The 16,835-nt window shown below is 44.3% G+C and overlaps 2 protein-coding genes across 7 annotated transcripts in view; one reads left to right on the plus strand and one right to left on the minus strand.

The window, feature by feature from the left end:
* Positions 1–3,739: 3,739 nt before the first annotated feature.
* Positions 3,740–11,888, plus strand: PIGH (phosphatidylinositol glycan anchor biosynthesis class H). 3 transcript variants are annotated; one of them, XM_044231868.1, is made up of 4 exons: positions 3,740–3,989; positions 8,101–8,310; positions 8,984–9,067; positions 11,241–11,888. In XM_044231868.1, exons 1-4 carry the CDS (start codon positions 3,810–3,812, stop codon positions 11,331–11,333), a joined length of 567 nt encoding a protein of 188 aa, XP_044087803.1. In that variant the 5' UTR covers positions 3,740–3,809; the 3' UTR covers positions 11,334–11,888. The 3 variants fall into 3 exon arrangements, with proteins under 3 accessions (XP_044087803.1, XP_044087804.1, XP_044087805.1); XM_044231869.1 differs by having other exon boundaries at positions 8,987–9,067; XM_044231870.1 differs by having other exon boundaries at positions 9,020–9,067.
* Positions 11,879–16,835, minus strand: part of PLEKHH1 (pleckstrin homology, MyTH4 and FERM domain containing H1) — a 49,843-nt gene continuing 44,886 nt past the window's right edge. For all 4 annotated transcript variants that reach the window (XM_044231863.1, XM_044231864.1, XM_044231865.1 and 1 more), the window contains exons 27-29: positions 15,681–15,767; positions 15,232–15,378; positions 11,879–14,053 (exon numbers count right to left, since the gene is read on the minus strand). In XM_044231863.1, the coding sequence (XP_044087798.1) occupies positions 13,892–14,053; positions 15,232–15,378; positions 15,681–15,767 (396 nt within the window). In that variant the 3' untranslated portion in view covers positions 11,879–13,891. The remainder of the gene's footprint in view (positions 14,054–15,231; positions 15,379–15,680; positions 15,768–16,835) is intronic.

Genomic DNA, 16,835 nt, shown 5'->3' on the forward strand with positions numbered 1-16,835 from the left:
TCGATCAGATTTTTTTTTTTCTTACTATTCATGTTCATAGATACTCATTCCAAGAATAACTTCACTAGTATAAATAACTAACACCCATCTTACTAAAAGTAAGTCAGATTAGTTCTGTGTACTGTGACCATAATGCTCAATTCTCTCAAATATATTTTCTGTTTCTTGTAGCCAGTATTATTTGGAAAATGTAGCAAAGGCAGGCTAGTAGTTGTTCTTACCAAATCATTTCTCTCTCCCCTCTGGGCATACCGATAAACCATGTTTCCCAGCCTCCTTTGAAGTTACGTATAAGCAAGTCAATAAATTCTGGCCAGTGGAATGTGGGTGGAAGGCTTGGCCATAAAACCCTCCCATGCATGATCTCCCATTCTTGCCCTTCATCTGTTGGCCAGATACAGAGGATCCAATGGAGAGGAGCATGACAAGGTCCCAAGGGATCATGAAGTCACCATCTGGAAGAAGCCTGGGTTTCCAAATAACCTCTTGGTAGAAATTCTAAGGCATCTGACTACAAGCATCCAAGTGGAATAGAGAGGTAATAACTAAACACTTGTGCTCAGCCTCTGAAATTGTGTTTTTGTTGTTTTGTTTTTAAAATAACAGCCTATCTTGATAAATACAGAGTACATATGTTGGTTGTGACCCTGCAAAAAGATAATAAACTTTCTTGGAGAAACTTGCTAATTGGTAAGTAAGCTCTTTTCATCAGCTGTCCTTCTTTGCTGATATATTCTACTGAACTTCTGAGGCTTATCAATACTTTGAAATCCAACATTTAGAGCTAAGACAACCACTCCTTGCTGTTTTTATTTTAAAGCATATTCATTTTCTTTTAGTATTTATTTAGTATAAATATAAATAAATATATATAATATATAATATATATAAAATATAAATATATAGTATATGTTTATTTATATATAATATAAATATATTATATAATTGTATTGTATAATTATATATAATATAAATATAGATATAAATATAAATAAATAGTATAAATTAGTATTTATTTAGTATTTATTTATTAGTAATCTCTACACCCAATATGGGGTTTGAACTCACAACCCCGAGATCAAGAGTCACATATTCTTCCAATTGAGCCAGCCAGGGACCCCTCCCTCATTGCCCTTTTTATTTTGTCATGTTCATGAGAACTTATCACTTCATGGATGGCATCTAGCTAAATGGCAAATACATAGAAATTCAATTTCTACTGAGGTCTCAAACTGCAGAACAGAGTTAAGATGACACTGTGATCTGAAAGAACAAAGGAGTTATAAGGATTTTGGAATTATATTACCACACTATGTACCCTGAATCATTTAATATTCAAAAAAATTAAGTACATTAAGTGCCTTTTTCTCTTTCTATGATCTATAGTTGTGAACCTTCTGAACTTGCACAGGTTCTTAACCTTTTTTGTGTCACAGACCCTCTGTAAATCTGGTAACCTTTATCACCATAATGTCTTAAAATGAATACAATACATAGGATTTTAAAAACATTTGAATTAAAATAGTTGCCAAAATATTTTTAGTATGTGGGGTGCCTGGGTGGCACAGTGGGTTAAGCCACTGCCTTCAGCTCAGGTCATGATCTCAGGGTCCTAGGATCGAGTCCCGCATGGGCTCTCTGCTCTGCAGGGAGCCTGCTTCCTCCTCTCCCTCTCTCTGCCTGCCTGTCTGCCTATTTGTGATCTCTGTCAAATAAATAAATAAAATCTTTAAAAAAATATTTTTAGTGTGTATTGTATGTGTCTCTATTGACAGGTTAGTAAGATATAAAAGTGGGTCTAATAATTACTGCAATTTTGAAATAGTGATGAGTGGAAATGACATTTGGAGATAACAATTATTGTGAAATGAAATATTTGCGTTTTCTATCAGAGTAACAAGTATTGCTAGTACTAACTGATTTGTTGCTTGCATTCATAACAACAAAAAAAGGTTACATTTTAATTGAGATAATGAAACTAAAGATAAATTTCTGATTTTATCCATGGAGTTCAGGTTAAGAGCTCCAGGACTGGAGACTTCTTCAGAACATCAACAGTGTTTCTCTGAGTGGTGGAAATATGGGTGGCTTTTTCTTCTTTTCTGTATTTTTCAAATTTTCCACAATAAGCGAACATCACTTTTATAATTTTTTTTAAAAGATTTTATTTATTTATTTGACAGAGAGAAATCACAAGTAGATGGAGAGGCAGGCAGAGAGAGAGGGGGGGGAAGCAGGCTCCCTGCCGAGCAGAGAGCCTGATGCAGGACTTGATCCCAGGACCCTGAGATCATGACCTGAGCCGAAGGCAGCGGCTTAACCCACTGAGCCACCCAGGCGCCCCTCACTTTTATAATTTTAAAAGACATCACATGTTATTTACCCTATTGCTTGGTAAGATTAAGGGTATAGAAATAAAATTGGAAAAACAAAGTAACACTTGAAGAATATCCTTTGGGGGGGAAAAAAGGAAACAAAATCCGGCATGAAGATGGAAAAATGGAACCTGACTCATCAGAGACTTAAAGCTGCTAAGACTGTTATGCCATTTATCTGTATAAACAGAGAGAGCAAAAATAAATAAATAAATAAATAAATAAACAGCAATTCTTTCATAAAAGATGCTGCCTTGGGTCTGAAGCGCCGTAACTCTAACGGGCTACAAGCCACTTTTAAGCCACATCCAAAGAAAAAGAAAGAAAGAAGAACCCACAGGCCGCTATTACTCATGAGCTTAGTAATTTTATTATCCACACCCTGTGCATCTTCCTCTCTTGCTAACCTCCTAGCCAGGACTCATCTACCTACTCAATGCTCCAAGCAGCGGTTGGGAAGAGAGAACTCCCAGCCACTGAAATCCAAACTTCTTACCAGGCCCTACAAGACCCTCTAGGATCTGAGCCCTGCAACTACCTTCCCAACTACCGCATTCATTTTTTTTTTTTTTTAATAGGCAGAGAGGTAGGTAGACAGAGAAGTGGGGGGAAGCAGGCTCCCTGCTGAGTGGGGCTCGATCCCAGGACCTTGGGATCATGACCTGAGCTGAAGGCAGAGTCTTAACCGCTGAGCCACCCAGATGCCCCCCACTTGATTTCGTCAGCCTCTTGATTCCTCCAGGAAGTCAACCTTGTTCCTGCCTTGGGGGCTTTGCCTTTCCTGGCCCTCCAACCCGGCAAATGCCTCCTGCAGAGCTCTTCCAGACCGTCTGGCTCCTCGTCCGTGCCCCTGCAGTGTCCTCAGACTTCCCTGACTGCCCTATTGCAAGTCCCCAAGCCACCCTGCCTGTCCAGTTATTGCCAGCAGCACTCTTTGAAATTACTTCTATATTGTTTCTTCCACTAGGAGGGACGCTGCTCGAAGGCAGAGACCTTCAGCACTGGTCAGCGCTGTATCCTCAGCACCTAAAACCGCCCGGCTCAGGAATGCACGCATGCACGCACGAATGCGTGAGTGAGCGGGAGCCTGGAGTGAGTCTATACCTGCGGACTGTCTCCTTGGGGCGTACTCTGGCTGAGAAATAGAACACGGTTTGCCGAGCGTTAACATTGGTTTTAATCGGCCGGTTGGGTCAGCACCCCCCCGAGTCTCCGGGGCAGTCAGTCGCAGAAACACAGCCCAGCCGGGGAACGCGAAACACACTCCAGCGGACCCGCGCCTCGCGGCTCGCTGCGGTGCTGCGGCTGCGCGGAGCGTGGGGCGGGGAGGGGCGGGTCTGACGTCGCTCCCCGGAAGTGGGTCCAGAGCCGGCGAGAGGGCGCTGGCGGGTGGACTAGAGCGGCGCGGTCGGGTGGGAAGGGGGCGATCGGGCCATGGAGGACGAGCAGAGCTTCTCGGATATTTGCGGCGGTCGCTTGGCCCTGCAGCGCCGCTACTACTCCCCGTCTTGCCGGGAGTTCTGCCTCAGCTGCCCTCGGCTGTCGTTGCGCTCGCTCACCGCTGTCACCTGCACCGTGTGGCTAGCGGCCTACGGACTCTTCACCCTCTGCGAGGTAATGGTCGGTCGGCCCCTTCCCGCGGTCGGAGTCGGGCGCTGGAGTTTGGAAGGGTCTTTGGGGTCATCGGGTCGAGCCCGGACCTCCTATTATTGGGTCGGAGGGCGGGAACTAGCTGGTTCCGCCGCTGGACAGTTGTTTTCTTCACGTTTAGTGAAGTTTTTTACACCTGTACTCTCTCCCTCTTGTGGGTCTTGTGGGTGGGGCGCTGCGGTTCCACCCAGTACATTTAGTTGGTCCTTGCACAATGACCTAAGGCTTTAACGTGCGTGTGCTCCACATGGTACACGCCCACGGGAATTCAGTTCCAGGAGTTCCGAGAACTATTCAGTGGATCGTCCTTATCCATCACTTCCATTCCTCAGAGGAGTCACTGCTAGCAGCACCGTATGTAGTCTTTTTTTTTTTTTTAAGATTTTATTTATTTATTCGACAGACAGAGATCACAAGTAGGCAGAGAGAGAGAGAGAGAGGGAAGCAGGCTCCCCGCTGAGCAGAGAGCCCGACGCGGGGTACCGAGCGACGCGGGGTACCATTAGAGGACCCTGAGACCATGACCTGAGCCAAGGCAGAGGCTTTAACCCACTGAGCCACCCAGGCGCCCCTGTAGTCTTAAAGAACTGCCTTTGTCTCCACAATGAGCTTGATAGTTCTTCCTAATCTGTTTTTTAAGATAATACTCCCCACCACCCCTTCCCCAACTTTTAAGTACTTTGTAAAGAATTGTGAAGTTTTGGAGATGAGTTGTTTCTGTGTTCTTTCTAGACTCATTCCTACTTTAAAAAAAAAAGATTTGATTTATTTATTTGACAGATCACAAGTAGGCAGAGCAGCAGGCAAAGAGAGAGAGGGGGAAGCAGGCTCCCCGCCAAGCAGAGAGCCAGATGCATTGTGGGGCTGATCCCAGAACCCTGAGATCACAACCTGAGCCGAAGGCAGACACTTAACCCACTGAGCCACCCAGCGCCCCTCCTTCCTATTTTCTGAGCATCGGTTTTCACATGTCTAAAATGGAATTGGTCCTGCCATGCCAGCTTAACAGTGTTGTGAGGGTCACGTGCAGTAGCTTTGTGACAGCCCTCAAATAAAAGGAGTCATCCTAACTGTCCTTTTCAGGATGAGTTTAGTTTTGTATGTAGTGCCCTGAATTGAACATATTATCCTAGGAGTGATCTGACCAGAGCTACGGCTATTTATAATTTGGGTCTTGTTTTCATTGGCTTTTTTATGATCAGAGCATAGTAATTTGGTGTAGATAATATGTAGAATTAAGACTGCTCTAATTTGTACCAAACTATATCTAAAAGTTTGTTCAAAAGTCAGTTGAAGTAGTTAAGCTGCCAAGACAGTCCTTCTCCCTCCCCTTAAAAGGATTTAATTTATAATGTAGTTGAATTTTAATACTAGCCTGTGTTCTGGTCACGTGGTCATGTGAGGAGGAGGGAACGTATAATTGCTTAAATGCCCCCCGACTGCCAGCTGCTTTCCTGAATGTCTCATTTCTTAGAAGAAAACCCAAAGTCACAAAGCTAGTAAATAGCATACATGGCCTTCAAATCAAACTGTTGTTGTTTTTTTTTTTTTTTTTTAAAGATTTTATTTATTTATTTGACAGAGAGAAATCACAAGTAGATGGAGAGGCAGGCAGAGAGAGAGAGAGAAGCAGGCTCCCCGCCGAGCAGAGAGCCCGATGCGGGACTCGATCCCAGGACCCTGAGATCATGACCTGAGCCGAAGGCAGCGGCTTAACCCACTGAGCCACCCAGGCGCCCCTGTTGTTTTTTTTTTTAAAGATTTTATTTATTTGTTTGACAGATAGAGATCACAAGTGGGCAGAGAGGCAGGCAGAGAGAGGAGGAAGCAGGCTTCCTGCTGAGCAGAGAGCCCGATGCGGGACTCGATCCCAGGACCCTGAGATCACGACCCAAGCCGAAGGCAGCGGCTTAACCCACTGAGCCACCCAGGCGCCCCCCCTCTTACTTCTCTTAATTAAGTATATCTCAATAACCACTACCTCTTCTGTACCAGTGAAAATCCTTCTTGCTTGGAAGTCTTCATGGGATATCCTGTGTGCTTTGATGTCTTTATTGCTCTCTCTCTCTTTTAATCCTTTCTTAGGTAGTTATACCCAGTTTCGTAGTATTCTCCAAAAATATCTTATGTGTATTAATTTTGTCTCTTACACATCTGTAAGGGCCAGGACTGAATTTTATTTCTCTCTATTCTTCCATAATGCTTACTGAGTTCAGACTATGAACCAGACACTGTACTAGATACTAGGCATTTAATTAACTCAAAGTAGATATTTCTGGATCATCAGAGACCCAGCACATAGATTTTTCCATTCTCCATTCATTAATCAACAAGTAATTACCTAGCACAGAGGTCAGCAAACTTTATCTTTAAAAGGCCAAATAGTAAGTATTTGAGACTTTACAGGTCTCTGTCTCAGTCTTCTGTTTCTTTTCCTTTCTTTTTTAAACCATTTAAAAATTGGTGAAACCATTCCAAGCTCAGGGTGGACCAGACAAAAATAGATCAGGCCCAAACAGACTCTGATCGAACACTTACTACGTTTTAGGTGGAATGAAGTAGAAAAGTATTTTCAAGGAAAACCAAAGGCAGCCAGTAGTTAAAGCAGCAAAAACAGATTTTATTCAGAAACTATTGCAATAGGAGAAAAGCGTGACCTCCGTACAGAATTGGGCTCAATTCTGAATACAGAAAGGACAAGTGGGAATTGATAGCCAAGGAGCACAGTGGAGGGGATGGATGGAAAATGACTGAAAAGAAACCTCAGGGATAAAGGGGGATTCTGCCTAACTTGACTTGACATGATTCTTGCTAAAGGCAGGCCAGAGTGATCAGAGGCCAGAGATTTCTCTCTAAACTTAGCAAGATTCTTGGTACAGCTTGCTGAGCAATGCAGGCCTAACAAGGATGGACACCCAAGGATGAGGGTTTAGAAGAGTGTGATTAGGGTTAGGTCAGAGAGAGCATCTTACCAGTAATAAAGTATAGATATTTCTGCCATCAAGGAATGATATTCATAAAGTACTGAATCTGTTTTGTTTCTAGGTCATCAGTGATTTTGTTCTCTGTGCCATCCTTCTAAATAATAGCTTTTTTGGAAAAAGCAAATGGCACAAAAAAATGTACATCAATAGAAAAACAATTCAACTTCAGAAATGTTGAAGGAGTGTAAATGTGTCTTAGAATCAAAGGAATAAATACCCTTTTTTGAGCCTTTAACACATAAGTTAGTCATTTCATCTACTCAGGCTTACCACATCAGTTAGTCACTACCCAAAAGAACTAGAAGAGCTCCAAATGATGTGATCTTTATTATTGAACAAAGGAATCAGGAGGAAAGAGGGCTCTTGAGGGCATAAGAGGCTCTTAAAGGCCTTTTAATTATTTTCATGTTACTGCTCTTCCACTGTTCTCATCTTCAATCTGGCTTTCTCCATGGCCTGGCAGAGTAGTTTCATAGTAGTTTCAGGCATCAAACCTCAAGAGGAAGTGACCTTTTCTTCCTTAGATCTCTTTTTAGGATGGACTTCATTTTCCAGAGGCCCCTTCAGCAGACCTTCCCTCGTATTGGCCAGAGCTGTGTCATTTGTCCATTTCAAAACCAGTCATTGGCAGTCGTGGAAACCAGTCATGATTCCAAGTTCTGTTAGGAAGGAGGAGTGGCTGTTGAGTCCTGTCTGCTACACTGTGCTAAAGCATTTTATTATTGTATTGTCTGACTCTTGCACTGTATATTCTACTGATGGAGCAGGAGAGGAAAAGGTCTGAGTCCTTAATTTTCGGTTTTGAAAGAAGAACCTCTGAGAGGTGTGATGGTGGGTACTATCTTGGTGATCGAAGTTCTCCTCCTACACCTATCCATTTGTTGTCTGGATGGACTTCATCATACGCTTTCATAGCACTGCAGAGCTAAAAGTGATTTTCTCTTCCTCCATGCATGTTCCTCCCATCTTTTCAACTCACCATAGAACACAGGCTTTTTTCCATATTGCATGGAGTGGACCAGTTAAACAGCAGAGATCTGTGTGGAGGACCATTTGGTAATCTTACCGCCTGTATCTGGCTCTTTCTTCAGAACAGCATGATCCTCTCCGCTGCCATCTTCATCACCCTCCTAGGGCTGCTTGGTTACCTCCATTTTGTCAAGATTGATCAGGAGACTCTGTTAATCATTGACTCCCTTGGCATCCAGATGACTTCATCCTATGCCTCTGGCAAAGAAAGCACTACCTTCATAGAGATGGGCAAGGTGAAGGATGTGGTCATCAATGAGGCTATTTACATGGTAAGTAGTTAAGTTGTAAGTATTACAGATTTCTCTGGAGGAGGTAGCCCAAGGCCGTTGCCGGAGTCTAAAATGAGTCTTAATACCCTGATGTCAAAGAATTAAACTTGAAGACTCGGTTCTGGGATTGTAGTGTTTCCTTTTTGGCTGGCATGTCCATGAACCATGAAAGTGAAACTTATATTGGAAAGGCCCATTCCTTTATTGTTACAGAGATATAGCAGGTTTTTGTAGAAAGTAAGTCAGCATTTCAACTTTTTTAGCCCAGCTTCAAAATCACCTTTTTTTTTTTTTTTAGATTTTATTTATTTATTTGACAGACAGAGATGTCATAAGTAGGCAGAGAGGCAGGCAGAGAGAGACAGAGAAGCAGGCTCCCTGCTGAGCAGAAAGCCCGATACGGGCCTCGATCCCAAGACTCTGGGATCATGACCCGAGCCGAAGGCCTCTGGAGGCTTCAACCCACTGAGCCACCCAGGCACCCATCAAAATCACCTTACTTTTGTTGCTGCTGATGTTAGAGAATGAGAATATATTTTTTCTTCACTTCAAAAGCAATCAAGTGTTCTAATAGAGATAACTGCTTATAAACAGCTTATAGCCTTCCCTTGAAGAAAAAGAAAACAAAATGAGTTTCACTTAGATCTCTGCTGTTTGGTTTATTGTCTTACAGCAGAAGGTGATTTACTACCTCTGCATTTTATTGAAGGATCCAGTGGAACCACATGGGATATCCCAAGTAGTACCTGTCTTCCAGGTGAGCACAGAACAGTTGTCTAAAGTTTCTTCAGAAAAATTCATTACCTTTCCCCGTTCTCTGCATATCCACTGCTACTTCTACTCAGTAGGAGTGTAAACTCTAGTTGCCAAGAGTATTTGAGGACATCTGACTATTTTTTTTTAAAGATTTTATTTATTTATTTGACAGACAGAGATCACAAGTAGGCAGAGAGATAAGGGGAAGCAGCCTCCCTGCTGAGCAGAGAGCAGGGGAAGCAGGCTTCCCGCCAAGCAGAGAGCCAGATGCTATGTGGGGCTGATCCCAGGACCATGGGATATGACCTGAGCTGAAGGCAGAGGCTTTAACCCACTGAGCCACCCAGGTGCACCCGACAGCTATTTTTAATCAAAGTTAGGATTTCAGTTTTTCAAAAGTTTCTTTCTGAAGCAAATACAGGCTTTCAGAAATATTACAAATTTATCCAAATTTTAAAGAAAAAAACAGCAGTTTCTGCCTGTAAATCACCATTCATCTATTTTGTTAGTCTGCCAATATATGATTTTACATTGATGTCCATTGATCTGCACATACTGTTACACCTAATTTATGTCTTGCTTTTTAAATCTAATGTACATATTTTCATGCATCAACAGAATCCATTATAATTATTATTTTAAACAGTTATATTATCATGTTGAGTATCAGTTTATTTAGCCACTCTACTGCGAGCTTTTGAAATCATCTCCAGGTTATTTTTTGCCTTGCTTTTACACGAAATACACAAACAGGATTATAGGTATGTAGACTATTTATATATATAGTTAATTTTGCCTTGTAGCCCGCCCTTTTCTCACTTAGGATTTAAGACCACTAAGCTAAAATTCTTTTGCATTACAGTTCAAAATTATGTTATTATTTTTTTAAAATTTTATTTATTTGAGAGAGAATGAGTGAGAGAGAGCATGAGGGAGAAGGGCAGAGGGAGAAGCAGACTCCCCAAGGAGCTGGGAGCCTGATGTGGGACTCGATCCTGGAAGTCCGGGATCATGACCTGAGCCGAAGGCAGTCACTCAGCCAAGTGAGCCACCCAGGCGCCCTCAAAATTATTTTATTAAAGCTTATGAACAGTTTCATAGATTTTTACAGTTTGAGATTTGGCTCCAGAGATTGGACAACTTTACCATACTTTTGGGAATCTGTACTTGTTTTTCTTTTCTTTTTTTTTTTTTTTTTAAAGATTTAATTTATTTATTTGACAGAGAGAAATCACAAGTAGATGGAGAGGCAGGCAGAGAGAGAGAGAGAAGCAGGCTCCCTGCTGAGCAGAGAGCCCGATGCGGGACTCGATCCCAGGACCCTGAGATCATGACCTGAGCCGAAGGCAGCGGCTTAACCCACTGAGCCACCCAGGCGCCCTGTACTTGTTTTTCTATAGTCTTGGCTAACAGCAGGTTTGATTATTTGTTTCCTTTAGTATGTAGGTAAGGGAATTTGAAGTTTCTTTTTTTTTTTTAAAAGATTTTATTTATTTACTTGACAGACAGAGATCACAAGTAGGCAGAGAGGCAGAGAGAGAGGAGGAAGCAGGCTCCCCGCTGAGCAGAAAGCCCGATGTGGAGCTCGATCCCAGGACCCTGGGATCATGACCTGAGCCGAAAGCAGAGGCTTAACCCACTGAGCCACCCAGGCGCCCCGAATTTGAAGTTTCTAAATCGCTTCTTAAATGACAAAGAGATTTTTCATCTTTCCTTGAATTACCTGTTTTTCCTTTTGTTTTAAACTATCCATCTCCTTTATTAGTCAAATAAAGTCTAGATATTGATTATACATTTGTAACAACTTACATATTTTAGATAATGAACTTTTATTAAATAAGCTTTCCACATATATTTTTCCCATTCTGTGACTTTTAATTTTGGTTGTATCACATTTCATTGTACAAAATAATTTTTAATATTTATATATTAAATTGCCCTTCTTGTCCTTGAAGACTCTCACAGCTTGTGACATTTCCTAGAGGGTCTGTCTTTTGTTATCCTCTTGCTTCCTTAGCCAGTTAGATGGGCCCAAACTCCTGCCTCTCCGAGCTCACACCTGAGCGGTTTAGACCCCTGCTGTGAGGAGAGCTTGTGGTTGCACGTGGCTGCTGCACTGTTAAGCTCTCTCTTTTGTTCATCTTGACTGTGCATTTCTTCCCTTTGGAATTCAGAGTACCAAGCCCCGCCTGGACTGCTTGATTGAAGTGTACAGGAGTTGCCAGGAGATCCTAGCACACCAGAAAGCTGCATCAGCAAGTCCATGAGTCCCAGCATTTCAGAAGGCCAGTATTGTCTTCCATGGGAGAGGACTCCTAAGCCATAGTGGGTGGTTTATTTTCTGTATTCTAAACCATCTGGTGGACACAGCTCTAAGAACCAGGATGGATGCAGTGGATCTCAGAGCCACAGAGCAGGTGACTGGAAACCTAACTCATTGTGTGATGTGGAGCAAAGTATTTGTCTGTTTTAGTGATCCCCTTGTAAGGTTCTGCCTACTTTATTGAGGGGAGATCTTAAGCGGTGGTATGTCAAAAGTAACGTTGACAAAGAGCACTTTGAAATTCCTAAGCACATGCAGGTTTACATTTTGTAGAGTCTGTGGCGCAGACATGGGACACTGACAGCAGATCTCTTAAGAAACATAATTTCCTACTACACAGTAGCTCTGTGTAAAAGTCAAGCCCTTTAGGTACTGGTGACTAGGAAGGAATGTCCTACGAAAGACCAGTCCCTGTGCACCTAGCTCCCGTGTTCTGGACAGGGTTAATTTATGATGACTGTCTTAATAAATCGATCCCCTTCCAAAACATACACAGTAATTGCCTGGTTCACAGCGGCTTTTTATTGACAACATGAACACAGCATTGCAGTCATGGATGTCAAGCACATTAACTCTGCTGTTAGTCAGCATTGTCTAGGGTTTAGAAAACGTCTTTTGCCGAGAGGGGTGACACCAAAGGCTAGACAGAAGTTCGACTTTGGTTTCTACACATGTTAAAAAAGGATAAACACACCAACTGTAGAAGCCTTTGATTATAAGGCAGTTTCCTCTGTATAGAATTAATAAACTATGGGAGGATTTCTGAAGTGCTGGGAAGGAGATAGGGTGGGGGAAATCGCTTGACCCCCAAGTTCAGTGTGAACACAGCTCCATCCTTGCTTGCTTTTTCCTTAGAATCCTAATTCCTTTTTTTTTTTTCTTTAAACTCCCAGGTGGATAAAATTATCCTCATGGGCCTGGAGACACTCAGGGTTATTATAAACCAGAGCCGTAATTTTACACCAGTACAGGAGGGGTTGTTTGGAGCATATGACGTGTGACTTGTTTGAGGTAGAAATGTCTCATCTAATTCCTAAATCCTGGGGGAAAGGCAGCAATAGAAATGAGAGATGGCTATAAAATTTCCAGTCTTGCAAAGTCAAGTTCACTTAAAAGAGGCAGACACTATCATGTGCTGCTTTATTTTTCTTTTTATGCTTTTCCGTTTAAAGGGTGAGAGAGGGGAAGCCTACAGCAGCTGTGTTCAGATAACCAGTTCCAGTCTTTACGTTCTTACAGTGCACAACACACACACACACAGACACACACTTCGCTGAAGTCAAAGGCTTGGTTCTTAGATGCTACTGCTAAACCCATACAGTTTTCAGCACTTTATTGACAAATGCTCAGACTGCCTCAGAGCTATGAAATAAAACTCAAGTTTCTCCAATGCTGGAAAATCAGAGTATGAATGAACTCTTTCGTCTTTTTGTCTTCTCTCAGGGGAGGGTGGAGACAAGGATCATCTCTGCACTCAACATAAGGTCTCCGTTGGGGTTAGGGGGTATTTGTATCATCAGGATGCTCTTAGCCTATGTACCTTCTGCCCTCGAACTAATTCCCAGCGGAAGTTCGCCAGAAGTCTTGAGTAAATCCAGGCCCACAAGCCTGGATTCTGTTTCTCACTCATCTTTGGTGGCCTCACAAAGCAGCAAAACCTGGTGCATTTGTTTGGTCTTTCAGACAACAAGGAAACAAGTGACCACCCCATCCTACAGTAGGAAGCACAGCCTTCACTGAGCCCTAGCTAGTGGTTAAAATAGACAGGGAGAGGTCACGTTGGACTTAACCCCTGCCCTTGCTTGTACCCAGTTGGGCTGACATCCAGTGTGAGGGAGAATAGCTTCAATCTCAGCAGGGATAGTGCCTTTCCTTGTCCTGCAAAGACAGGAGCTGCTGCCCCAGAGGACACTGCAAATGCCTGCTCTCTTACAGTGGGGAAGGGAAAAGGTGAGTCTCTTCCTTTTTCTTCAGCCCTGCCAATACCTTTCCCATCTGGGAACAGCAGTCCAGTTTTAATGAGTTCCAGGCTTTTGTCACAGTTCAGGTGAATTGGAAATTTTAGTCCTATCTTGTTTGGGGATGTTGGGAAAACTTCAAGTATAAATCCCCACATAAGGACCATGTACAGTATAAAAGATACTGGCCTTCCCAAGAGTATCCATGCAGAAAGCCTTAATTTACAGCACTGATGCCCTCAGTAACCAGTAACAGTGGACCATCCCAGTCTGTGTCTAGAATCGGGCAGGATCCAGAGCTCAGTATTCTGGTGAAAAAAAGTGGTTTCTATACTGGGTCTGGATTTTTAAAAGTTGGGCCCTGAAACATAAGGCACCTAGAGAGTAAAGGCTTCAGGGACACTGAACTAGACATTTCATAGAACAAACAGGGTGGGGTTGGGGGAGGGCTGTCCGGCCCATCACAGTAGTATCATACCCTAGGATACAATCTCTAATCCCAGAGGTACCAGGTGGTTTGGGGGGAAAGGGGTAGGAGAAGCATTCACAGCAACGTTGGCCGTCTGGCAGCACACGGAACAGAAGCAAAGAACTGCTGTCCGTCCAGTTCCCATAGCTGGTGGGCAGCGGGCGGGTTGTTGGGGGGGTTCACAGTCGCAGAGCAATGGTTCATGTAGCTGGCCATGATGAACGTAGCCTCTGCAATCTAGAGACAACAGAGACAAAGGAATTCAACCTGTTTTGGCTTGAATGCCGGCTTTCTCACATACTAGCTGCTCTACTGGGTGCATAACCTTCCTGGGCTTCAGTTTCTTATCTCTTAAAAATACCTGGGAGAGGGACGCCTGGGTGGCTCAGTTGGTTAAGCAGCTGCCTTCGGCTCAGGTCATGATCCCAGCGTCCTGGGATCGAGTCCCACATCGGGCTCCTTGCTCAGCAGGGAGCCTGCTTCTCCCTCTACCTCTGCCTGCCATTCTGTCTTCCTGTACTCACTCTCTCCCCACCCTCTGATAAATAAATAAAATCTTAAAAAAAAAAAAAAACAAACCTGGGAGAAAATGTTGAAAGGGGATCATTTCTGGGAGGTTCAGAGGCCCAGTGAAGTGGGTGCCTGTTGGTCTGAAGGGCCACTGATGCAGAGTACCCTCCTGAGAACAGGAGAGGCGATACTCTGCTCTGCTCACCTCCAAGCCAGGGAAGCGGGCCTCCCTGGAGGAAGTGTCTGTGTATCCTCTCCTTCGGCAGGGGCAGCATTAAAAGGAGGAGGTTGGGGAAACTCCCAATTTTAGGATTAAAACAACAGGGTTTCCACTTACCCTCAGAAGGGAGTCAGAAACTATAAATCAGAACTTGGGTTTTGGAGTCTTTGTTATTTTTGCTAGTCTGAATCTCCCACACCAAGCCGGATACAAAGCCCTTAAAGCAGAAGCCGTCTCTGGGATGGACTTTAAGACTGTAAGGAAGGGGGAGCACGTGCAGACTGTCCCACCTGGGGACTAGTGTTGGCAGAAGCCAGGAGAAGAGCACACAGGGGAGGCAGCTGGCTACCCTGGCCCCCGGTCTGCTGCAAGAGCAGCGAGTAGGCACCGCCTCCAGCCTGTGCGGTGCTGGGCTGCGGGGGCTGAAAGTACCATGTGGAGGGCAGGGGAGCTGCTGGACCAGAGCGTGTGCCCTCTCAGCCAGCCCCTCACCCACCGGCTCGGCAGGGACTCGGAGCGGTAGCCCTACCTGAACTCTTCAGAGGACTGATTACAGCCAAGACCAGACTTTTACCTGGGGCAGGGCCCTTGTAGAGGCCGTCATAACCCAGCTTCCTTAACTTCAAGCCCACTTCCTCATTCTGGAGAGATCCGAGTATCATGTTTTAACAGCTGTCAGACCCACCTTGGGAGCGGCCATCCGGAAGAGCAACTTCTCAATGTGGCCTTTTCCAGAGCTCTGGTCTGGAATGGATCTAATCACAAGCATGAAGTCATCCCGGCAGCCACCGAAGGTCGTTACTGAAGAGTAGGGGTAAGTGACGTGCACTTGCTGTGAGAAGAAGCCAGTTAGTTCTGGGGAAACTTCCCACCTGCCTCCGGAGATGAACCAGCACCCCCTGTCTATTCCAAGCATAAGTAGTCTTAACCAGAAAGGGAGAACTTGGAAGTGGTCCTAACTTGGAGATCTACATCTTGAATGTCTACAAGCTGTGTCTAGCCTAGAGGAAAGCAAGGCTTGGGTAGGGTGGGTTGGGAAACATGGTCCCTTAGCTCAGCTCTTTGAGTCCACAGAGGAGAAGAAAAGGTGCTGTTAGGAGAAGGAAGGGTCAGCCAGCCCTCATTCTTTCCTACCATAGTGCTGTGGTCCAGGATGCTGACACCGTCTTCATTCACAGCAATCCACACCAGAGAGCTGTCCTTGGAAGACATCTGTGCAGGCTGGGGAAACAGGAAAATCCCATCAGACATATCCACAGCTAGGAATGCTAAACCGTAAGAGCTTCTGGAGGAAGAAGGCACATCCAGGAATCTGCTAGGCAGTGATGTCCAACCTTTGTCTTGGAAAACATGAAGGCTGGTATGTGTACAGCATGCTGAAGTAAATAGAAGACATCTGGTCTTGGGGCTCTGGCCACCCAGTTACGATCTCGAGAGGAGAGGGGCACCCACAGCACACAGGTTGAGAGGCTCTGTGCTGCAGAACAAGGCCAGCCCTGGCTGCTCAGTCACGGGCACAGAGAACGGGCTGTGTTCTCCTAGTGCTCACAGACTGACGGCATTCCACCTATAGTCTCTCCCAGCTGAAGTACATCTTGGTTCAGCCAATTTCCTAGGGACCATGAAACAAACAGGAAAGCAAGAATGCAATCTTCTGGGCTTTTGGCTCTACTAGTGAGAAAAGTGGCTATTTGGTGGACAATTCCTGGAATGACTCATTTTCACTGCCCAGCTGCAGTAGGGCAATCCAGATTTCCTAGCTCTCCTACCCAAAAGGCTGGGGAGAGGGAAGGACATGTTCTCATTTTCAGAAGCTTTTCCCAACCTCCTGGAGTGAAAGGGCCCCAGGCTCCCCTGTTCTATGCCTTTATAACCCCGATACTTCTCCTTTGACAGCTTGTAAAATGACAGCTTGTCATTTTATGACAAGCTTGTAAAATGTGTATTTAGAGAGAGAATATATATAATTATCTGATTAACAAGTATCTCCCCTACTAGATGGAAAGCTCCGCGAAGGCCAGGATGGTATTTGATTCGCTCATCTCTTGCCTTCTCGAACAGTGCCTGAGACCTAGTAGCTCAACAATTCCTTCTTGAATGAATGAGTGAATGTCCACTGTCGAATCTTTACCGTCAGTGAATAGGATCGTGACCCAGCTTTGAGGACACGGTACTCTGATTACGAATATGGTTTATGCACACCAGACAGCTGGCCAAGAAAAGTTCCAGCTGAGATTACTACTGGCCCCCTGGGCTTTGTGCAGGTGAAATTAACTCTTGCCTGAGTGG

The sequence above is a fragment of the Neovison vison genome, chromosome 13, assembly GCF_020171115.1.
Source record: "Neovison vison isolate M4711 chromosome 13, ASM_NN_V1, whole genome shotgun sequence".
Taxonomy (NCBI): Eukaryota; Metazoa; Chordata; class Mammalia; order Carnivora; family Mustelidae; genus Neogale; species Neogale vison.